Raw genomic sequence first — 24,431 nt, 5'->3', positions numbered from 1 at the left:
GCTATTACTCCAGTCTTCAGTGTCATGTGATCCTTCAGAAATCAGTCTAATATGCTGATTTATTATCAGTGATGTTGTGCTGCTTAATATTTTTTGAAACTTGTGATAATTTTTTCTTTGATTCTTGGATGAAAAAAGAACAGCATTTATTTAAAATAGTAATCTTTTCTAACAATATAAGTCTTTACTATCCCTTTTTATCCATTTAACACATCCCTGCTGATTAAAAGTATTAATTTCTTAAAACAATTTAACAACACTGTACTTTTAAACTTTTTAAATATCAGAGAATCCTGAAAAAAAAGTATCACAAGTTCCAAAAAATATTAAGCAGCACAGCTGTTTCCAACATTGATTATAAATCAGAATATTACCATATTAGAATGATTTCTGGAGTAATGATGCTGAAAATTCAGCTTTGCTTCATAGAAATAAATTCTATTTTAAAATATAATAAAATAGAAACTATTTTAAATTTAAATTAATAATATTTCACAAAATTAGTTTATTTTCTGTATTTCTTATCAAATAGATACAACCTTGATAAGCAGAAGATACTTCTTTAAAAAAAAAAAATCTTACTGACCCCAAACTTTTGAACAACATTGCATATAAATTTACTTAAATTTTACTTTTAAAATAGCTAAAAAAAATGTAAACTGTTTGTAAAATGACAGAAGGTGCAGTAAACAGATTTTTCAGCAAAGTTTTGATCAAGTTGGCCTGAGAAATTTGCATATCAAAAATGATACAGTGGGCTTTATAGAGTTAAGGACTACTACATTATGAAATGTAATGCTTGAAGATTTTCCCACTACTTATTTCTTAAGTGTTGAATTCTGTGTTGCGTGTGTTTCAGAGAGGAAGTTTGCCGTATCAGTCTCTGTCTGTGCCTGAGCACTCGTCTCCTGGGACCGTTGTGGGCAATGTGACTGGTGCGGTGGATGCAGATGAGGGCTCTAATGCTATTGTCTACTATTTCATCGCAGGTGTGGACACAATGTTCAACAAAAATGAACCCCTATAGATGCATTTGCACCATGCTCTTTCAGTGTTAGGCTTCATTCAGCTTGTTAGAAAATGAGTTTGAGTTTGAATTTAATGTGAATTATAATTTGATGTTTTCTAAATTAGCTTGTATTTCACTGCCAAACCTATTCATGAAAGAATATATATGAAGGTCAGTGAACATAGGTCTTAAACGAACACCCTTGATCAACTATAGTAGGTCAGGACTCTTTCTTCATAGAACATTTCCTCTTACAGTAACAAACGTGTTGCTCAGTTTGCACAATTTCATTGCATCAGCAGTAGATGCTGAAATTTCTGAGAAACTTTGAATTTCCAATGTTAACATAGCAGAACATAGTATTGTATAGATAATATCTCATACATGCCCAGTGTAAATGTTTTATTAACTGCATTTCTGATGTTTTTTTCTAGGAGGCGATACTGAGGGAAACTTTGGTATGAGTGTGGCTGGAGTTTTACGAGTCAAGAAAGATCTGGACCGGGAAGAAGTCCCATTGTATTCCATTATCGTCAAAGCTTCCAGTAACCGAAACTGGTCTCCCCCAAGAGGTCAAAGGTCACAGCGGGCCCAAGTGCTTGACCCGAGCCGTGACCCTACATTACAGGAAGTAAGAATCTTCCTTGAGGACATCAACGACCAGTCTCCAAGATTCACAAAGATGGAGTACACCACAGGTAACAATTTTATTTTATTTGGATAGTATTTTTGCTTATTTTAGTTTAGGGCTGCAACGATTCGTCGACGTTGTCGACAAAAATCGATAATAGAAATAGTCGACAATGAATTTCATTGTCGATGTTGTCGCCAGACAACCGAGTGAGGCATCTTTCTGCCGAGAGTCGCACATACGCAGCTTCTATGCTGAGCGATAACATACAGAAATGGCGGCGTCCAACGCAGCAGCTGCGCGTACCAAAACACGCCCGTTTCACACATACTCCGTCTGCAGTGCGTTTTTTTTTCCACACCCATGTTAACGGATTAGAACGTTCACAATGTACGGACTGCAAATGCGTTCTGTGTGAAAGCAAAACGAGTCTGTGCTTCTTCTGCACCGCATACGTAACGCACACGGACTGTAGACGCACTGCAGACTGAGTATGTATGAAACAGGCGTAAAGTTTGGGAGCATTTTAGCCTGCTACGGCGAATTAAAATATTACCTGCATGGTTTGTAAAGCAGTCCTTGCGCATCACGGCAGCACCTCTGTGATGCACGAACATTTAAAGAGAAAGCACGTCGGACAGTTGAATGAAACGGAGTTTGGCTGGCCTCGGTAAGATTTAAATAACATGGAAGCCAATACGTTTTGTTTTGGATATACATTTTTGTTTACTGTTTTATTGCTGCTGATGGTTTACAGGAAGAAAATGTTTACTTGATTTTAATTTATTTTTTCTTATAAAACAAATGTGCCTGTCCATTAAAAAAATTATAGAGTTTCTTAATTTATGCATTTATGTCTGTACTGACCGAGCACTGTGCCTAATTGGTTTTAGACAGGGCATTTTTATTTACTTTTAGTATGAATTGGCCTATCAGCAGCAAAATATGCATTTTTCATTGAAGTACCCCCTTCTTTCTTGTGTTTACTATAATTTTCCACATAATTAAAGCAATCTCATGCTAAATTTGAGAAAAATTGAATAATTATCAGATTAGTCGACTAATCGTTTCAATAGTCGGTGACTAGTCGACTATTAAAATAGTCGTTAGTTGCAGCCCTATTTTAGTTTAGATATTGACCACTGTCTAGGTTAATTTTTGGCGTGTAATTTACTTTGCATCATATTTTTTTTTATATTATTAAATAATTAATTTTTTATTTATTTTTTGGTATTAAGCCCTTCATCAGCTCAAAATTGGTCCTTTCCTCTGCTTTTGCTTCTTATTTAAAATGTATTGAATTTGACGTTTTCATTTAAAATTCAAGCAAAGTTATCATTTATTCTTAAAAATGGCCAAGACAGTTTAATGTGATATTATATAACAAAACAAAAATATTTACACTACCAGTCAAAAGTTTTTTAACAGTAAGAATTTTAATGTTTAAAGAAGTCTCCTCTGCTCACCAAGCCTGCAATTATTTGTGACCCTGGACCACAAAACCAGTCATAAGGTTAAATTTTACAAAACTGAGATGTATATATCATATGAAAGCTCAATAAATAAGCTTTCTATTTATATAAGGTTTGTTAGGATATGACAATATCTGGAATCTGAGGGTGCAAAAAAATCAAAATACTGAGAAAATCACCTTTAAAGTTGTCCAAATTAAGTTCTTAACATGCATATTACTAATCAAAAATTACATTTTGATATATTTATAGTAGGAATTTTACAAAAAATCTTCATGGAACATGATCTTAACTTAATTTCCTAATGATTTTTGGCATAAAAGAAAAATCAATAATTTTGACCCATACAATGTATTTTTGGCTATTGCTACAAACATACCCCAGCGACTTAAGACTGGTTTTGTGGTCCAGGGTCACATTTGATCCAAGGTACAGCAAAAACAGTCAATTTTTTTAAGATATTTTTACTATTTCAAATAACTGTTTTCTTTTTGAATATATTTTAAAATGTAATTTATTCCTGTTATTTTTAGCATCATTACTCCAGTCACATGATCCTTTAGAAATCATTCTAATATTCTGATTTACTGCTCAAAATGTTTGTTAAAAAAACAGCTGACTTTTTCAGGTTTCTTTGATGAATAGAAAGTTCAGAAGAACAGCATCTGAAATTTATCTGAAATAGAAGACTTTGGTAAAATTTGAAATGTCTTAATCATCACTATTGATCAATTTAAAGCATCCTTGCAAAATAAAAGTATTCATTATTAATTATAATTTAATTGTTACATTTTTTTAGAATTCAGGAAAAAAACCTCAACTGTTTTAAATATTGGTAATAATAGTAAATGTTTCTTTAACACCAAAACAGCATATTAGAAGGTTTCTGAAGGATGATGTGACACTGAAGACTTAAGTAATGATGAACATTTTGTATGATTACAGGAATAAAATACATTTTAAAATATATTCAAATATAAAGCAGTTATTTTAAATAGTAAAAATGTTTCACAATCTTACTGCTTTTGCTGTATTTGACTCATAGTGCATTCAAATTCAATTTTAATGAATTACTTATTTTATTTCAACTTGTGACAACACCTACGGTTATGTACCTATTTAGATAAATGAACATGCTAGTAATCTAGTATATGTGCATGTGTTTATGCATTAGCTTACATGTCTTTCTCTCTGTCAGGTGTGGCTGCAGATGCTAAAGTGGGCTCTGATCTGATCCGGGTTCAAGCGATTGATAATGACATTGGCAACAACAGTCTTGTTCTTTACCACATTCTGTCCATCCGCTACATCAAACTGCATTCCAATGACTCTGAAGACATGGGGAACGTTTTTATCATCGGTCTGTATGCTTTACACACTCTTCAACTCTCTGTTGAAATGTCAGCTTATTTAGATTCCATTTATTGGTGTTATTGTTTAGCGACTCTTCTTTCTTTTCAGGTGAGACTGACGGAATCATCCGGACGTTTGACCTGTTTATGGCATATGATCCGGGTTATTTTGTGGTGGAGGTTCTGGCGAGAGATCTAGCAGGACACAGCGACGTGACTCTAGTGGGCATTTACATTCTAAGGGACGACCAACGGGTGAAAATCGTCATTAATGAGATACCAGAGCGTGTCCGGCTGTTTCAGGAAGAGTTCATTAATCTGCTTTCAAACATCACAGGAGCCATAGTCAACACTGATGATGTACAGGTACATGTGTACATGTTCTAGGGCTGTCACGATAAATCAGTGCATCACGATTCATGGATCGATTCTGAATGCATCGCGATTCTCTCTGATATTGATTCTGAGCTCAGTTTTTAACAGCAGATTGTGCTCTAATCTAGTTTTTAACCACAAACTCAAATGTTTGTGCAGAAGAGCATTTGTGCATTTGCGAGTTGTGGAATTACACCTCACTCTTATAACTCGCATAAACCTTTCGAACTGTATGAATGATTTTTTTAGGTTCAAGTGTGTGTAAGGCATTGGAGGCAAGCAGAGTGCGACTGTTTCTAAAACATTCAGTGCACGTCTGCTGTTAAAAACTAAGCTCAGAAACTATTCTAGAGAGAATCACCATGCGTTGAGAAAATCAATGCAGAATCATTTCTCGATTCACAATGCATCAATTTTGCCATAGTGTGTTTGTGATGTCGTTAATATCATGAGAAATTAATTACAATCCTTGTCTGTGCAAAGTTGCACAGTACAGCAAAAAACTTTAAAATTGTGAAATATTTTTACTAATTAAAATAACCGTTTTCTACTTGAAAGCTGAATTTTGGGAATCATTAATCCAGTCACATGATCCTTCAGAAATTATTCTAATGCTCTCGTAAAATTATTATCATTATTATTATGTTGAAAACAGCTGAGTACAATTGTTTTCAGTTTTCTTTTATGAATAGAAAGTTCAGAAGAATAGCATTTATCTGGAATAGAAATCTTTTGTAACATTATAAATGTCTTTAGCATTACTTTTGGTCAATTTGAAGCATCCTTGCTAAATAAAAGTATTAATTTCTATAATTTCTTCCCCCCCCCAAAAAATAATGCTGACTCAAAGCATGATAATAACAATAATAATAAATGTTTCTTGAACAGCATATCAGCATAATAGAATGATTTCTGAAGGATCATGTGCTGAAAATTTAGCTTTGATCGCAAGAACAAATTACATTTTTAAAATATATTCAATTAGAAAACAGTTATTTGAAATAGTAAAACTATTTCACAGTTGTACTGTTTTTGCTGTACTTTGGATCAAATAAATGCAGGCTCTGTGAGCAAGAGTCTTCTTTAAAAAACATTAAAAATCTTCCTGTTCAAAAACTTTTGACTGGTAGTGTATGTCCAGTATTTCTCCTGTTCATGGCCATGCAAATGACTGAATCATATATTTCTTCCCCATAGTTTCATGTAGATAAAAAGGGAAGAGTGAACTTTGCTCAAACCGATGTTCTGATTCATGTGGTCAACAAGCAGACCAACCGTATTCTAGATGTGGAAAAGTAAGTGTTATAGTGTTATATACAAAACATGACCAATACATAAGTTTCTAAGTTGAAGACACATCCATGTATAGTGAGGAATTCTTGCCTTGGAGTAGTCTTATCCAGTGGCTTTGATCCATTGAGGATGATTGATTGATTCACTGAATTGATTAATTGATTTCCAGGGTGATTCAGATGATCGATGAAAACAAGGAGCAGTTGAGGAATCTGTTTAGAAACTACAATGTTTTGGATGTTCAGCCTGCCGTGACCGCTCGTGCACCTGATGACCTTACCACCTTACAGGTGTGTGGGTGTGTGTTTGTACACAATGTATTTGCTCTTAAGAACACGTTAGGTACAACATAAATGCTTATTTATCTCTTTCAGATGGCCATTATCATCTTGGCAGTTTTACTCTTCCTTGCTGCCATGTTGTTTATCCTGATGAACTGGTATTACCGCACAGTGTGAGTACTTTCATTAGGGAATCAAATGAAGCATTAGTTTCTCACGAAAGAAAAACCACATCAAATCCAGTTCTGTAACTTGCCTTGTTAACTTACTTCCTTTTATATGCATAATATCAGATATCTAAGGTCCTATTATAAGATCTGAGTTTTTGTTTCTTGATTTTAATAGTCACAAAAGGAAGCTGAAGGCAATTGTCGCTGGCTCCACAGGTAAGTTGCTGGGAATGTCCCGTCCCTCCGATTGGAGGAAGCTGAGACTAATCCTAACAGTTGACATTTAACAAGCATGGCTTTGTGTTTGCTTTCACGGTAAAAGCATGTTTGGTTTTTGTCTTTCTATCTGCAGGAAATCAGGGGTTGATGGATATTCTGGATATGCCCAACACAAACAAGTACTCGTTTGAAGGGTGAGCAAGTGATACAATGGCGTTGTTGATATGAGCCTTTTTGTATATGTGTTAATAATCTGCTAAAATAATCACACATGACAAAACTTGCTTCTCTTTCTCTACATGTGCTTTATAGAGCAAATCCAGTGTGGTTAGATCCTTTCTGCAGAAATCTAGAGTTAGCAGCACAGGCAGAGCATGAGGATGACCTTCCTGAAGACTTAAGTGACATCGCTGACCTCTGGAACAGCCCGGCTCGCACACATGTAAAAAATTTACAACTTAATATTTATTGTCATCATATGCACCTAAATGTTCTTATTTCTCTTGAGGTACTTAAGTGTTATCTTCGATTTATAGGGCACTAAATGAATATCTTGTCTTCTATAGGGCACATTTGGAAGGGAGCCTCAGGCCTCTAAACCAGAGGATGACCGATATTTACGAGCTGCTATTCAGGAGTACGACAATATTGCCAAACTAGGACAAATCATGAGAGAGGGGCCCATCAAGGTGAGAACATTTACTGCAAATCTGACATCAGAGCTACTGATAAACCTGTTAAAGGTTGGGGACCATTAACAGGCAAACTAGTTAACATTTTTGATAGCACAGACAGAAGATGCAATCATCATAGAGCTTCAGTACTTTTTAAGGCCTGATTTCCAGACACAAATACAAACTTAACCCTGGAACACAAAACCAGTCGTAAGTAGATTGGGTATATTTGTAGCAATAGCCAACAATACATTCTATAGGTCAAAATGATTGATTTTTCTTTTATGCCAAAAATCATTAGGATATCAAGTAAAGATCATGTTCCATAAAGATATTTTGTTATTTTCCTACAATAAATATATTAAAATGTAATTTTTGATTAGTAATAAGCATTGCTAGGAACTTCCCTTGGACAACTTTAAAGGCTATTTAAAGGCAGTATTTTGATTTTTTGGACCCTCAGATTCCAGATTTTTTAATAGTTGTATCTCAATTGTCCTATTCTAACAAACCATACATCAATGGAGCACTTATTTATTCAGCTTTAATTCGCAATTTCAAAAAAATGGACCCTTATGACTGGTTTTGATGTCCAGGTATTTTAAATATATTTTCAGTTTAGAATCAACATTTACTGTGTTATTTTGTCCAAAGCGAGACTTATTCAATTATTTTGGGTTCCAAACTAAGTTTGTGTAGTGATATCATGTTCTTAATGAGGTAAAATATCAGAATCGTGCTCAGACACCATATGACCATTGCTGCCATCCAATCAGGGCTCGCTGCTCAAGGTGGTTCTGGATGACTACCTGAGACTCAAAACGCTGTTTGCCGCCCGCTTGGTCACCAAGTCAACCAGCCACGGTGACCAGTCATCAGTCACAGAGGTGGGAGATGTGACAGGGTGCTGTGTTTGTTCTTCCTCTACACCCCTCTTTCTCACTGCTGGCTGACTACGTCTCCACCCTGTCTTATCAGTAGAAACCCTGGGTTCTCCTGCTGTCCAGAGTTATTTGACCCTGCTGATGTTTCCCAGGCTGTTTTACAGCCTGCTCACTGCTCTTCGCTGCTTCACAGATGTGTTTGCTGCTCTCTCTTGGTGTTTCCTCTAAAACTGTCAAATTGTAAGTTTTTGTGTTGGTAATCTGTATTTTCTCCTTCTTTCTTGTCTTGCATTCATCTGTCTGCCAATCTATAATTCCATACATCTATCCTTTTTTTTCTATCTAACCATCATGCATCCATTTATTCATCAATGCATCTACAATTGCATCTTTTGATAATTTTATCCCACCATGCATCCATTCATCACTCCATCCATCCATTCGTTATTGTATCCATCATTCCTTTTATTCATCATGCATCCATCTCTTCATCTACCAATCCATAATTCCATGCATACATATTTGACATCTCCATCCTACCATCCATACACTATCACTCAATCACTGTATCATTATTTCTTCAATCCACCCATCATGCATTCATCTACCAATCTATAAATGCATTCAACCCACCTATCAAACCAACCAATCAACAATCTATCCATCCATTCATACAACCAACAACCAACAATACATCTGCCCAACCAACCAACCATCCATCTACCCAACCAACCAACCATTCATCCATCTACCCAACCAACCATCCATCAATCCATCTACCCAATCATCCATCCATCCATTCATGTCCAACTATCCAACCAACCATCCATTCAATCATACATCCATCCACCCACCCAACCATCTATCCATTCATTTATTCATCCATCCACCCACCCACCCATCCACCTAACCAACTCTACATCCATCCATCCAACCAACCAACCAACCATCCATCCACCCAACCAACTCTACATCCATCCATCCAACCAAACAACCAACCAACCATCTATCCATTAATATGTCCAACTACCCAACCAACCATATATCCATCCATTCATCCATTCATCCATCCATCCATTGTCCATCCACCCACCCATCTATCCATTCATTTATACATCCACCTAACCAACCCAACTCTACATCCATCCATCTATCCACCACACAACCAACCATCTATCCTTCCTTTAATACTTCCATTCATACATCCATCCATTCATTCATACATCCATTCATACACCCACCCACCCAACCAACCAACCATCTATCCATCCATTCATTCGTTCATACAACCAACCATCCATCCATCATTACATAATTTCCACTCAATCATGCATCATTTCATTCATCCATGTTCTCCTCTCTCAGCTGATCCAAAGTGACCTGGATGAAGATGACGACGAGCGTGTTGGTGTTGGAGGTCGAGGAACCCTTCGCTTCAAGCACAAACTTCCAATCGAGCTCAGAGGTCCTGATGGGGTGCACGCGGTACACGGCAGCACAGGCACGCTGTTAACCTCTGACCTCAACAGCCTGCCTGAAGATGACCAGCGGGCTCTGGCACGCTCCCTTGAAGCCTTGCACGCAGACGGCGGACTGTATGCTGAACGCAACGCCCGAACAGAATCTGCAAAATCCACACCTTTGCACAGAAACAAGGGCAGCGACACTCTGTCTGAGAGTCCGTTAGAGATCACAGAATTATGACTAGCCGAGGCCTCGCTGGTCTGAGAAAACTAAAAAAAAAAGTGCACGCCACTCCTGGTTCTGTGTTCAACGGAAACTCTTTCCTGCGACATGGAGAAGAGTTCAGGTTTGTAAGGGCCAGGTGTGAGAAGGGTGTGTAGATGATGTGTGTGTGGACCTGGAACGTCCAAATCAAGGGCGACTTATCTTGTCAGGGCTATTTCAAGAGTACGGAGACTTTAACCACACACTCAAACTACACAATGGGCAACCAATGCACTCTCAGACCAGTGGAAGGCCGAATATGGACACTAGTTTTTATTTAGTTACTTTTTCATATTTCAATGGGACACCAGGGAATAACATGGTGATGTATGTGTATAATGAACTTTTTGAACTGTTTAAGAGAGTATATCTATGGGGCTTTTCACACCGCGATTAACCCTGGGTTAAGCAACGTTTCACACTTGGAAACTGTAAAAGGGTGTAACTCTAGGGTTTGAGGCTAGAACAGAGTAAGCAATGTTAAAGGAGAAGTCCGGTGTGATTTTGACCTAAAGTGTATTGAATCATGATACCGAGTGTGAACGTACCTTGCATATCTCATCTCGGTTTGTGTCCTGCAGTCTGTCAATGAGGGTGACTAGGGCTGCTCGTCACTTGACTTATCGTGACTAAATTCAAGATGGCGGCGGCCGGTAAATTTCTTGCAGGTACTGTCTGTATAAATCTTCTTGTAAATAAACTACCTTTTCTGAGTTCTCAATGTCTCGTTTTAAATGTCAGGGCCCTTGAAAGTCTACCAATGAAGTGTGGAGCTACTTTGTACCTTGTTAAATGGCATAAAACAGTGATTTATTTACATGGCTACTACAATGAGATGCCCTATTCACTCTCATTGACAACCTGTTGTTAGCGTCGGCTAACTAACCCCAGATTTCGCACTGCAGGACACAAACCGAGATGAGATATGCAAGGTACGTTCACACTCGGTATCATGATTCAATACACTTTAGGTCAATATCACACCGGACTTCTCCTTTAAGTCACAGGTTTGGTCAAATACCCAGATGGGCAGCCATATTGGCGTTACTCGATGAAAACAATAGAATGGATTGCCTGGTTAATGTACTACTGAATATTTTATTCTGCTAATTTATTAAGTCTAAACGGAAAAAATGTGTGGAAGCTGTTAAAGCGAATTGCGAAGGTCTTGGTAAGCAGGAAAGGGTGCAATATTTTGACAAAGTAAAGTTAATAGGTGATAAAATATACGTACGAGCAGTATTAAGTTATTAGCCTAATATTTCACCTACCTGACCGGAAATAAGAACAAACATGAATGTTGCCAAGATTCTTGCCCTGGAAATCCTGGTTCAGTTTGTGCACTCCTTGATTTGTTATAATTTGGCAGTCTATAGTACTCCGGATGTTTTTCCCGGTCAGACTGATTAGTACAGCCCAAAATATGCAAGTTTCGTTCGATTGAGTGGAATAGTTAACATTCAGCGCCACCAATATGGCCGATTGATGATGAGTATTGAAACTGCAGTGCTAGTAAACGTTAACTAGTTTAGCAACAGACAACCTGTCGTAGATGAAATATGCACCGCATGTGGCTGCAGGAAGTATCTTTTTACGCTATGTTTAGTAGAATAGTCAGTGTTTAACAGTGATAGAAAACATGTTAACTGGAGAGATTAAGAAAACAGTATTATTTTTTTTAAATACTTTTTTTCTCTCTAGTGTTTTAATTCACAAATCACAATTGCAAAGTTTCTAATTTTTCATGCTGGTGTACCAAACAGTATCTTTGGCTACCATTGGTCGAAAAATTGATAACCCTGCCCCCAAACGCACACCATTGGTTGAGCTGATGTTGCTGCATCTTTTTCGCCCAATCCAACTTAAAAGATGGCTGACTATTAGCTGTTGCTACAGCTTGTAGTGTTACTGCGGTACGTACCTATACTTCAAAATATAAGTAATGATGATGTAAAAAAAAAAAACAGTCGTAAGGGTCAGTTTTTGGAAATTGTGGTCCAGACGCGTTTGGCATATAGTTGACAAAGAGCGTGAAATTAAGCACGACGCATTGGACCAGAACACGGGAATCTTGAGACATTTTCTGAATGAACTGTTAAGATGTGATGCAGCGGACTCAGAAGGTACATTAAGTTTGATTGAAATGGAGTATTGAATCAATTTTTAGGAAAGAAAAAAAAAAAAAATAGGAACTTTAAGTCAGTGTTTAACAATGGTGTGGACTGTGAATAGCTGACAAAGCTGAATAATGTAATGTTTTTGTATCCAAATAATTAACAATATGAAAACGTGCAATAAATTATTTCTTTATTTAAAACCCTGGGTTAACAGGTAAGTGTGAAAAGCCCATCTGATATAAAGAAACTACCACAAAAAATAGACTGTACTGCAAGCTGCTCTGTGCCGGTGTCTTTATAGTGCGATTTAAGACATTACAAAAATGACTTGAACTCTTCAAAAAAAAAAAGTGGAAGACTGCAGAAAATGGACAAAAAGCTATTCCATGGACCAATGAGGAAAGCCAGTCAGCAGACCAAACACTGTTTCCACTGAACTTACTGAGGCCAGAGGTTTGTCTGGTCAACTAACAAGACATTTCATTTTTGCTTGAACTGAGGGACTTGTGTGTGTCTCATGTGTTTTAATAAAAAAAGGCAGTGAAACTAGTGCTTGAAAGGTTCATGCGATGCCATAACTCAAATTGAACTCTAAAAAAGAAAAAGTCAACATAAAATATAAAGTCAAGCTATTATGGTTCATTGACTGAACACTGCCACCTAAGAGGGGGGGAAATACCATGTCTTTTATTTTCCTTTACTTTTTTGATATATAAAAATAAACATTACAAAAGATATTTTTGGAAAAGAAAAATGCTGACCTACCAAACAGAGTTGAGTATAAGTGGTTGTATTTAATTGTATTTATTTTTCAACATTTTATACTTTATTTGAATGGTGTGTGTTGTGAGGCATTATTTTTATATCCCCCTTTTTTGTAAACTTTTTTTTTCCATTATTGTCTGGTCACCAGCGTTAAAGCTGTAGATGGAAAATCTTTGTGGATCCTGTTTGAATAAAGGAAATATGCAACGGTTTTGCCTTAAGGTCCTGAAGATGATAAAATATTGACCAAAACAGCATTCCTCTATGTATTGAAGCCCAGCAGCAGGATATTAAAGCGATGATACATGTACACTGCACTGACACAGATAATAAAATCCCTCAAAAGTCCTAGTACTTATTGAATAGCATAATAAAATGAAACAGAATTTCAATTAAACAATCCAGACACGAATAAAAAAATGCTGCCATTAAAGAGCAAGGTATTTTTGTATTATATTGTGAGCCCAAAGTCCAAAATCAATAGAAAAGGAAAATGTAGTTTTGTATTGTTTTAAATGCAAAGATCCTTCTGCCACCTAGTGGCATGCATGGTAGTAGAAAAGTAGATCTTCATACTTGTAAATAAATTTACAAACGCTTAGAGCAGTGTTTCTCAACCCTGGTCCTGGGGGCCCCCAGCACTGCACATTTTGGGTGTCTCCCTAATCAAGCACACCTGATGGCACTCATCGGCTCATTAGAAAACATCTCCAGGACCTGAAATAGGTGTGTCAGATAAGGAACACATACAAAATGTGCAGTATTGTGGGACGCCCAAGACCAGGGTTGAGAAACACTGGCTTTGAGTCTCATTTGTGACCATGGACCACAAAACCAATTTTATGAAATTGAGATTAACACATCAATGGAAAGCTTATTCAGCTTTCATGCGACGATAGACAATTTGGATGAGATACAATTATCTGAGGGTGCAAAAAAAAAAATCAAAATAGAGAAAATTGCCTTTAAAGTTGTCCAAATTAAGTTGATACACTTATGATAGGAAATTTACAAAATATCTTAATGGAACATGATCTTTACCTAATATCCGAATGATTTTGGCATAAAAGAAAATTTGTTAACTTTGACCCGTACAACACATTGTTGGCTATTGCTACAAATATACCCGTGTGACTTAAGACTGGTTTTGTGGTCCAGGGTCACATTTATGAAAAACCTAAGCGTCACAGAAACATTATGAAAATTGTCATTGAATTCAATGCGGTAAATCATGCCAGTAACTAAGGAACTTTGTTTCAGGCCCATTATATTTAAGAAGTAAACTTAAAGACTCCAAACTATAGTTCAGCCACATCAAACTTTATTGACTTAGAAAAAAAGACTTCCATTAGTTCTGTTTTTGACAGAGCAGTGCAAGCCAGTTAAATGAACTGAATGGGGCTACATTATAATTCAGAAATGGCCTATGATTAGTACGACTGTATCAGAGGTGGTTCCTGATTGGTTGAGAAGTCTAGGTTGGCCTCTGAATGGTGGATATCACAGGCATATCAAAATAGGTTTTGATTGGTTATTCTGGTGGGACCTGCATTATGTGGCACGTGCTGCGGCGTTGCTCGAAGTTGAGGCGGCACTGGTGAGAGGCATTTTCTTCAGTGTTCGGTTAAGCTAGAAAAGATTAAAGATGTACAATCAAAATATGGCAGAGATCCAAGAACTAATTTAGCTAGGAAATAAATGTATAGGAATGTACAGAATATCTATTAAGTCTGACAAAAAAAAAAAAAATTTTTTTTTTAATTAGATTAATATTTAAAATTCAAAGTCGAAATTCAAATGCAAAAACATTGTATTCAAATTTTGGGAGTGCTTTAAGGAGGCAGCCTTATCAGAGGCACACAAGATGCAATGACGATGTAATTGTCGTCGCATTATGGTTTTATTAGCCTATCCAGTTAAAGCCCCTAGATCTGGTGCATTGTTCATTTAAAAATTGCAGAAAAAGAGAATAGCCATGTGGAGAACATCTTGTTCGAAACTAAGCTGTTCACACAGAATGCATTATTTCACGCATTTTCTAGAGGGACATCTATCAGCGTTGCACTTGCGTCTCGCACAAGACAGATGCATGTTTAGAAAGCCGTGTAAAATGAATGCAAGTTCAACTTTGAAAAAACTGAGACTTTATGCCAGTCCCCCCCCCCCCCCCCCATCCCATCCCACTGCATCTCAAGTTTTTAAATTAAAAAAGTACTATGTGCCGAGTGGCTTTCTGTCCGTTGACAGACATGATGCTGTTGTTTATAGTTGTTTAAGCAACTTAATTATAATTGGTTTATTTTAAACATTATGCACCTTTTTCACAGATAGTATTGTTTTTTCAATATACATACATTAGTAATATTTTGCTCGATGCGCCCTTTTGTGGCCAAAAGAGAAGCCAAAAGCTTTTTTTCACCCCAGCTGAAATTATGCATTTTAAATCTGAATATAATTCGAATTTTGATCATATTTAAGTACAAAATTTGAATTTAGTTTTTCAGCCATTTTGCCCTAATATCTGCATATTACGCATGTAAATGTTGAAATCATTCAAGAGCACATACCTCCTCGAACTTGTGGATCTGTCGGATAAAGAAATCTCCATAGCGCCGGGCAACCTTGGTGTCTGCAATATGAATCATATCCTGAAGGAAGACAAATTAAAATCATTTTTAGTGTGACTCACAGTGTTATATATTAGATAAGCAGGCAACTGGGATGAATGGGGTATGGGGTTCATAAGCTGATGTAGGGAAATAACGCGAAGAACAACAAGGTGCAGTAAACAGTAAAACCACCATATTCATAATTAAGACATTACATAAAAATAATATGGTAAGATATACAAGTTTGCAGTATAAAACGGCAAAATATGCCGTTTTGTACAGCTAAAAATAGCCATACACATTAAATTTACAAATGGCCCACTCTTATGAAAAAAATAAGGTGGATATTTAACCTCATAAATAAGTGTTCAATTTCAAGTTTTAGTTTAAAAACAGAAAGTCAACACACACACACACACCTTGTCGATGTAGAAGTCGACCTCTGAGGCAGACTGAAACTCTCCGTCCAGAGCAGAGATGCCGCTGGTCCACACCAGGTTCTTCATCTTGTGTTTGAAGACCAGCAGCTGAATGCGAAACTCCTGCTCGGACATGTCCAGAAATCCAGCCAGTTTGGCAACAGGCATTGTGGTGTAGAGCTTCAGGAAACTGAGAAAGACACATGGGGTCAGAAGAGGACATTTCAAAGCTCATATAATAACCAATGCTTCTACACATGTTGTGAGAATAGAATATTCAGCAGCAAGTAGAGCTAAACAATATGATTAAAAAGAGCCGTTTCTAAGTTGTTTAAAAAATTAAACTAGATTTTTACAGTTTGAAGAATGCTTTCCACTTTTATTTTACTTAAGGAAGACTAACAATTTTAAAGGATTAGTTCACTTCCAAAATAAATAAAAAATCCGGAATTTGCCCCCATGTCATTTAAGATGTTTGTCTTTCTTTCTTCAGTCAAAAAGAAATTATGTCTTTGAGGAAAACATTCCAGGATTTTTCTCCATATAGTGGACTTTCAAAGGCCCAAATTGCAGTTTCAATGCAGCTTCAAAGGGCTCCACATGATCCTAACCGAGGAAAAAGGGTCTTATCTAGCAAAACAATCATTCATTTTGTGTAAAAAAAAAAAAAAAAATTATATACATTTTATCCACAAATGATCATCTTGTACTAACTCTGCGATGCACATGTGCAACTTCACATATTACCTAATCACATTTGAAAGGTCATGTGTGGTTAGTTTTTCATCTGTGTACCTTGATTCAAAAAAGGTAGGGTACGGCGAAAAACAGCATTTTATTTTCTCCTATTTTTCCGTCTACTTCACGTGTGACCTTTCCAACATGACTTTGTAATGCATGAGGTCGAGCTAGTACAAGATGAGCATTTATTTACAGTTCAAATGTATATAAATTTGTTTGGTTTTTCTTTTGAGAAAATGACCAATCTTTTCACTAGATGAGACCCTTATTCCTCAGCTGGGAGCATGTAGAGCCCTTTGAAGCTGCACTGAAACTGCAATTTGGACCTTCAACCTGTTGATCCCCATTGAAGTCCACTGTAAAAATCCTGGAATGTTTTCCTTAAAAACATTAATTTCTTTTCAAATACAGAAAGGAAGACATGAACATCTTGGATTACACGGGGGTGAGTAAATTATTCTTGAAGTGAACTAATCCTTTAATACCAATATAATATCATGAATCCAACTGGTTCAATAAAAAGAACATTAAAGTATCGCAAGTTTGAATACCCAATAATTCCTTAACCAGCTCTAGCAATGAGAATGATTGCTATTTGCTCATTACACACACCATACAAGGCTTGTTCTTCCAATCACCTGAGACAGAACTGTTCTCAATAAGAATAAGCTGGTGTTGTACCTGCGGATGGTGGAGAGTTGTGCCTGCTGCTGCACCTCCTCTGCAAACACCTTGAGCTGCTGCTGGAATGGTTCTTTGTGGTAATTTGGATGAACGTTATCATAGTTTGGAACTACAGGTGACAGGAACTTAGGGCAGGCAAAGCTGAACAACTCCTCAAACACCTGAAGATCTCTGAAAAAGAGAAATAATAAAAAAAATGTTTGGGATCAGTAAGATTTTTGTTTTTTCAATTAAAAAAATCTGGAATCTGAGGGTGCAAAAAAAATCAAAATACTGAGAAAACCACCTTTAAAGTTCTCCAAATTAAGTTCTTAATGCATATTACAAATCAAAAATTACATTTTGATATATTTATAGTAGGAATTTTACAAAAAATCTTCATGGAACATGATCTTTACTTAATTTCCTAATGATTTTTGGCATAAAAGAAAAATCAATCATTTTGACCCATACAATGCATTTTTGGCTATTGCTACAAATATACCCCAGCGACTTAAGACTGGTTTTGTGGTCCAGGGTCACATATGATGTATTATAATTTAACTGTATACTCTGATCAAAACGTTTGGGGTCTGTAAGTTTTTTCTTTTTTTCGAAAGACATTAAACACATTAAGTCAGCAAGGGTTACCATCCCCAAACGTTTGTGTGACAGTGCATGCATATATAACTTCAGTGCATAGTGTGCGTGTTCTCACCCTTTCTGCATGCGGAGCATCTTGTCTCCATATTTCTCGCGCAGCTGTGTGTGGATGCTCTCATCAATGCGCATGGGGTACATGGTGAGGGCGATGGCCAGCAGCCCGTGCATCTGCTCGTTCTGTTTATTAATCTGAACATCACACAAAATTTTAGATGAAGCATTACACAATTAATTAAAGCCAAACACTTAATTACCAAGACAAACACTTCATTTAAATGCACTGACCATCTCATATTTGTAGGTGGTTCTCTGGAACATGTTTCTGGTCCTCTGGATGTACAGCAGGATGTTGGCGAAGACGCGAATGGCGTCCTGATAGCGTCTCATCATCAGATACGCAAAACCCACGTAGTAATAGGTTGTGATCTGACACTCGGGCACACGTGAATACATGCTCTGAAACACGCATAACCAGATTTGATTTGATGACCTATGTTAGCATGCTGCCACAAAAATGCAACCTTTTTTTGTCTTGAGACAAGAGTACTCAGTAACAATAGCTGATATGTTATTACCTTCTTGTTGAGCTCGATGTTCTCCAGGACTTTGATGGCCTGATAGTAATCGCCCAACAGAGAGTGAAGCCTCAGCAATCCCACCAGACTGAAATAACCCAACATCTTATAGAGAGAATGACGGCCATATTCTCCAGCCACGGACTCTGGGTCACCTGTGACACAAACAGCAGTGTCATACTGACGTCTGAATTAGATAAACAGGAAAGTCAGGGCATGAGGGCTGGTTGATGTCTTTCACCTCCACTGGTGTACACCTCCAGCTGACGGTTGATGTTGCTCTTGTCCACCAGTGAGTGAAGGACATTCAGCACGCTGTGAACGTTCCAGATCTTGGGATTGTTCCTCAGAAACTCGATCTCCTCCTCTGACTTCTTGGCCGTCTTACAGCGATACTGACTGAACGACTGGAACTGCAGAACGGAGAGAGAGAATTCAGCACTAGTTAGATTCTGCTAAACTGGCTCATTTCATTTGAAATGATAAGATGGATCAATAAATGTTTTCACTTTTACATGAACACATCAGGAACACAGAATAAGAGAACTTATGAAGAGTCTCCTCAACTAACCAGACTGTTTGCACTTACCTGGTAAATGAACTCATCGATGATGTCCCACAGCCACTGGTTAGGAAGCTCCAGAGGTGCAGGTCCATCAGCATCTGACAACATTAAAAACATTAAATGTGCTGCTGTAAACCCATCAAACTCATTTAAATTGAATATTTAAATGGACTGTGGAATCTAAACACAAAAACCTTTTGACAATATTCAAAATAATTTCAAGGTTGGGGTCAGTACATTTTCTTATGACCAGGGATACACTTATTTGATCAAAAACATTAATACTGTGAAATATTATTACAATTCAAAAGAACTGTTTTCTACTGTAATATATTTTAAAATGTAATTTATTTCTGTGATGCAATGCTGAATTTTCAGGATCCATTACTTCAGTGTCACATTCACTTCAGAAATTGTTCTAATATGCTGATTTGTTTCTCCAAAAACATTTATTATTATCAATGTTGAAAACAGCCCTGGTGCTATTTTTGTGGAATCTGTTAAATTATTCAAGGATTCTTTAATTAACAAAATAGTAAAAAATAAATAAATAAATACATCTTTTGTAACATTATAAATGCATTTACTCTTACTATATCAATTTAATGTGCCCTTGAAGAAAAAACAAAACAAAAACATTGTCTTAAAAAAAAAAAAAAAAAAAAAAAAAAAACACATTTTTAACAGTATTCCATACAAAAAAATTGTATATACACTGCCAGTCATGTTTTTGGACAGTAAGATTTCTTTTGCTCACCAAGCCTTCATTTATTTGATCCAAAGTACAGCAAACCATTGTGAAATAATTTTATTATTTAAAATATGTTTTCTATTTGAATGCATTTTAAAACGTAATTTATTCTTGGGATTTCAAAGCTGAATTTTAGCATAATTACTCCACACAATCCTACAGAAATCATTCTAATATTCTGATTTGTTATTATTATTATTATTATTATTATTATTATGTTGAAAACAGCTGAGCATATTTTTTTTCAGGTTTCTTTGATGAATAGAAAGTTCAAAAGAACAGCATTTATCTGAAATCAAAATCTGGTATAATATTATAAATGTCTTTATCCTCATTTTTTAAAAATTTAAAGCACCCTTGCTAAATAAAAGTATTATTTTTTAAATGTTTGTTAAACAGCAAATCAGCATATTACAATGATTTCTGAAGGATCATGTGACACTGATGATTGGAGTAATGATGCTGAAAATTTTGCTTTGCATCACAAGAATACATTACATTTTAAAATATATTCAAAAAGAAAGCAGTTATTTTAAATAGTAAAAATATTTCACAATAGTACTGCTTTTGCTGTATTTTGGATGAAAGAAATTCAGGCTCTAAGAGCTGAAGACGCTTCTTTTAAAAACATCAAAAATCGTACTGGTTACAAATATACACTATATGACAGTATGTGTTTAAAATAAGTATAAAAATACTATAAGTAACGATGAATTCGTTATTATAATAAAATTATTCAATTGTAAAATATTGCCCAAGTAGGAAGATATATGAGACCCTGGACCACAAAACCAGTCATAAGGTTAAATTTTACAAAACTGAGATAAATACATCATATGAAAGCTCAACAAATAAGCTTTCTATTGATGTATGGTTTGTTAGGATAGGACAATATTTGGCCGAGATACATCTATTTGAAAATCTGGAATCTGAGGGTGCAAAAAATCAAAATACTGAGAAAATCACCTTTAAAGTTGTCCAAGTTAAGTTCTTAACAATGCATATTACTAATCAAAAATTACATTTTGATAGGTTTACAGTAGGAATTTTACAAAAAATCTTCATGGAACATGATCTTTACTTAATTTCCTAATGATTTTTGGCATAAAAGAAAAATCAATAATTTCGACCCATACTATGTATTTTTGGCTATTGCTACAAATATACCCCAGCGACTTAAGACTGGTTTTGTGGTCCAGGGTCACATATTGTCTATAGATCTTAACATTATAAATAATGCCAAATTCAATTCCATTACATGTTAATGAGTTTGCACTCACTGAGGATGTAGTTGAAGAGGTTGCAGTAATTGTAGTAGGACTCAAACCTCTGGTCAAGAGTTGGACCTCCCTGCAGATGAGAAGACAACTCATTAGGACAGGCATGACAGACACATGACTGCTCTTCACATCAGGCAAGAGCTGACAATTCATCTAGGGGGCTAAAACTATATCATTATCATTTAATGAGACAGATGAGTCAACACACTCACGCTGACTTTGGCGTAGATGTGCCTGTAGTACAGCTCCTTGTAGAGGATCAAGAAAACTGCATCTGTAACAGACAAAACAAAACAATATGCCAATGATATCAGCAAAGAAAATATCATTAATATCTTCTGATACCTGAATGAAGCAAAAATCAGATTCACTCACCATTTCCAACCAGGGAAGCGATGGCTTCTGCCTCCGGCCATGGAGACGTCTTAAAGAAGCGCTCTGTCAGCTTGTTCCAGCTGAAATGAAATAAAAGATGAAGATATATCAACATTTCTATACAACAGAACAACCAGTCTATAATTGTATGGCTGCACACCTGTTCTCATAAACATCCTGGATCTCGTAGATCTTCTGCTCAATGCTCTCGCTGGACACACGGTTGGCCTGCAGCTCGTAAACCTTCTGATCGATCAGGTCTGAGATGGTTTTATGAAAATACTGCAGGAAGTTCTTGATGACCTCAGGGATCACATGATACGTCTGCTGGTGCTCATACTGACGTTCATACGCCAGATCAGCTTTAGGGTCGCCTGCATAACACATACGCTTTTAATAGTACACCTTAATAGTATGTTATCTATTCACTGATCTGTCTAGAAGCTATGCAATTTATTCAGAAGCTTTATTAGGATGACACAAAACTCTTTGACTAATGTGTGCGTATATATATATATATATATATGTGACTGTATATAGTGTAACGTATACAATTGAGGTCAAAAGTTTACATACACCTTTAATAATCTGCAAACTGTTAATTATTTTACCAAAATAAGAGGGAATATACAAAATGCATGTGCTTTTTTTATTTAGTAAAAAAGTAAAAGATGTTTATGTATCGTCCACAAGAGAAAATAATAGTTGAATTTATAAAAACGGCCCTGTTCAAAAGTTTACATACACTTGATTCTTAATACTGTGCTGTTACCTGAATGAACCACAGCTGTGTGTTTTTAGTTATAGTTGTTCGTAAGTCCCTAGTTTGTCCTGAACAGTTAAACTGCCTGCTATTCTTTAGAAAAATCCTTCAGGTCCCACAAATTCTGTGTTTTGTTTTTTTTTTTAGCATTTTTGAACCCTTTCCAACAATGACTGAATGATTTTGAGATCCATCTTTTCACACTGAGGACAACTGAAGAGTTCATATGCAACTATTACAGATGTTCAAACACTCACTGATGCTCCAGACGGCATGCAATGCATTAAGAGGCAGGGGTAAAAACTTTTTGAATTTGAAGATCAGAGTAAATGTAACTCATTTTGTCTTCTGGTAAACATGTAAGTATTCTGTAACTTCTGAAGGGCAATATTGATTGGGGAAAAAAAGATATTTAGGCAAAATAAGAAAAGTGTACACATATTTATTCTATTCAAAAGTTTACACCCCCTGGCTCTTAATGCATCGTGTTTCCATCTGAAGCATCAGTGAGTGTTTGAACCTTCTGTAATAGTTGCATGAGTCCCTCAGTTGTCCTCAGTGTGAAAAGATGGATCTAAAAATCATAGTCATTGTTGGAAAGGGTTCAAATACACAAAAATGCTGAAAAACCACAGAATTTGTGGGATTTTTCTGAAGAGCAGCAGGCAGTTTAACTGTTCAGGACAAAAAGAGACTCGTGAACAACTATCACTAAACAAACAAAACACACAAACAAAAAAAACTGCTGTGGATCATTCAGGTAACAACACAGTACTAAGAATCAAGTGTATGTAAACTTGTGAACGGGGCCATTTGTATACACTATTTTCTTTTGAGGACTATGTGTCACGTCTTTTATGTAAAATATCTAATTCAGGTCGGAACTAAATGAAAAAAACATGCATTTTATATGATCCCTGTTATGTTGACAGCAGATTCTGCAAGGTGTTTGTAAACTTTTGACCTCAACAAAAATAATCATCTGTCATTCTGTCTAAGCATATAACGTTACTTACCGGTGTGATAGTCATAATCACTGGGGTAGGTATACGGGTCATACTGCTAATAAAAAGACATTTTACAATGGTAAGTCCGGCATATTAACATTAAAATGCTAGATGAGTTTAACAAAGGGAATGAAAATGCAGTCTTATCGTGATGCTTAATTGATTAACATCAACACACGCTACACGCCTCAATCGCTTACATACGCTCTCGTGTTTCTACATTCAAGCGCACTCACCTCTTCATCTTCCATCCTGTAGGATATAATATGTTTATCTTCCTGTAGTTGGTGTTTAATCCGTGTTTAAACCTTTAACATACCCCACTGCTGCCGCAAAGCACGCGCGGAGGAGAGAGAGGAAGTCCACTGCACATACTTCCGGTGACGCAGTCGAAGCGCACAAGGCATTGTGGGCCAGTGGCGGAATCGTACCTATACTATTACTTAATAAGACTTAATGCAGATGCAAAACAAACACTTTCAAACACTTAAAAAAAAAAGGATATTATTAATGATTAATGATTTGATCCCATTTTAATTTTTTTTAAATTCAGATAAGTTTTTTTTTATTTATATTTGTTTCTTTTTTTAGTGTTTTGTGTGTTATTGTCATTTTTATCATTTTTTTATGTTTATGTTTTTTGTCTATATAGTTTTGAATAGGCCTACTTTTTATTTCAGTTTTAGTTTTAGTTTTAGTAGTACATCACATTGACTAAGCTATCTCATGTACTAAAATAAAATGTATTAAATATACTAAAATAAATGTAGTATTTTAGTACACCAAATCGTTTACTAAAATAAAATGTATAAAATATAATAAAATAAATATATTGTCTGTACATCAATGTACTAAGATAACTAAAATAAAATGTAATAAATACATTTTAAAATGTATGTAGTGTTTTTAGTATACATCATAATAAAATAACTGGTGTACTAAAATAAAATGTATTAAATATACTAAAACACATTTTGTATTTTTAGTACATCAAATGCTCTAAAATACCTTGTGTACTAAAACAAAATGTATTAAATATACTAAAATAAA

At 35.9% G+C, this 24,431-nt stretch overlaps 2 protein-coding genes across 3 annotated transcripts in view; one reads left to right on the top strand and one right to left on the bottom strand.

Moving 5' to 3' along the window:
• cdh23 (cadherin-related 23) overlaps positions 1-13,170 on the top strand; it is a 317,998-nt gene extending 304,828 nt beyond the window's left edge. The window contains exons 56-68 of the mRNA XM_073834861.1: positions 860-989; positions 1,444-1,707; positions 4,311-4,472; positions 4,574-4,830; positions 6,037-6,134; positions 6,302-6,422; positions 6,507-6,586; positions 6,759-6,799; positions 6,936-6,996; positions 7,115-7,244; positions 7,369-7,491; positions 8,253-8,363; positions 9,726-13,170. Coding sequence (XP_073690962.1) covers positions 860-989; positions 1,444-1,707; positions 4,311-4,472; positions 4,574-4,830; positions 6,037-6,134; positions 6,302-6,422; positions 6,507-6,586; positions 6,759-6,799; positions 6,936-6,996; positions 7,115-7,244; positions 7,369-7,491; positions 8,253-8,363; positions 9,726-10,064 — 1,917 coding nt within the window. The 3' untranslated portion in view covers positions 10,065-13,170. The remainder of the gene's footprint in view (positions 1-859; positions 990-1,443; positions 1,708-4,310; positions 4,473-4,573; positions 4,831-6,036; positions 6,135-6,301; positions 6,423-6,506; positions 6,587-6,758; positions 6,800-6,935; positions 6,997-7,114; positions 7,245-7,368; positions 7,492-8,252; positions 8,364-9,725) is intronic.
• A 1,099-nt stretch (positions 13,171-14,269) lies between these two features.
• On the bottom strand, positions 14,270-23,731 carry eif3s6ip (eukaryotic translation initiation factor 3, subunit 6 interacting protein). Of its 2 annotated transcripts, none has more exons than XM_073834858.1 (15): positions 23,618-23,731; positions 23,391-23,436; positions 21,772-21,985; positions 21,612-21,691; positions 21,449-21,510; positions 21,237-21,306; positions 19,230-19,303; positions 18,882-19,053; positions 18,641-18,795; positions 18,351-18,521; positions 18,121-18,254; positions 17,421-17,594; positions 15,999-16,188; positions 15,538-15,618; positions 14,270-14,599 (listed from the first exon to the last, which is right to left on the bottom strand). In XM_073834858.1, exons 1-15 carry the CDS (start codon positions 23,630-23,632, stop codon positions 14,522-14,524), a joined length of 1,716 nt encoding a protein of 571 aa, XP_073690959.1. In that variant the 5' UTR covers positions 23,633-23,731; the 3' UTR covers positions 14,270-14,521. The 2 variants fall into 2 exon arrangements, with proteins under 2 accessions (XP_073690959.1, XP_073690960.1); XM_073834859.1 differs by having other exon boundaries at positions 23,391-23,433; positions 23,618-23,727.
• Between the last annotated feature and the right edge of the window lie 700 nt (positions 23,732-24,431).

Source organism: Garra rufa, chromosome 2, assembly GCF_049309525.1.
Source record: "Garra rufa chromosome 2, GarRuf1.0, whole genome shotgun sequence".
NCBI lineage: Eukaryota > Metazoa > Chordata > Actinopteri > Cypriniformes > Cyprinidae > Garra > Garra rufa.
The sequence above is the reverse complement of the archived record's forward strand: the minus strand, read 5'-3'. Positions and strand labels throughout refer to the sequence as shown.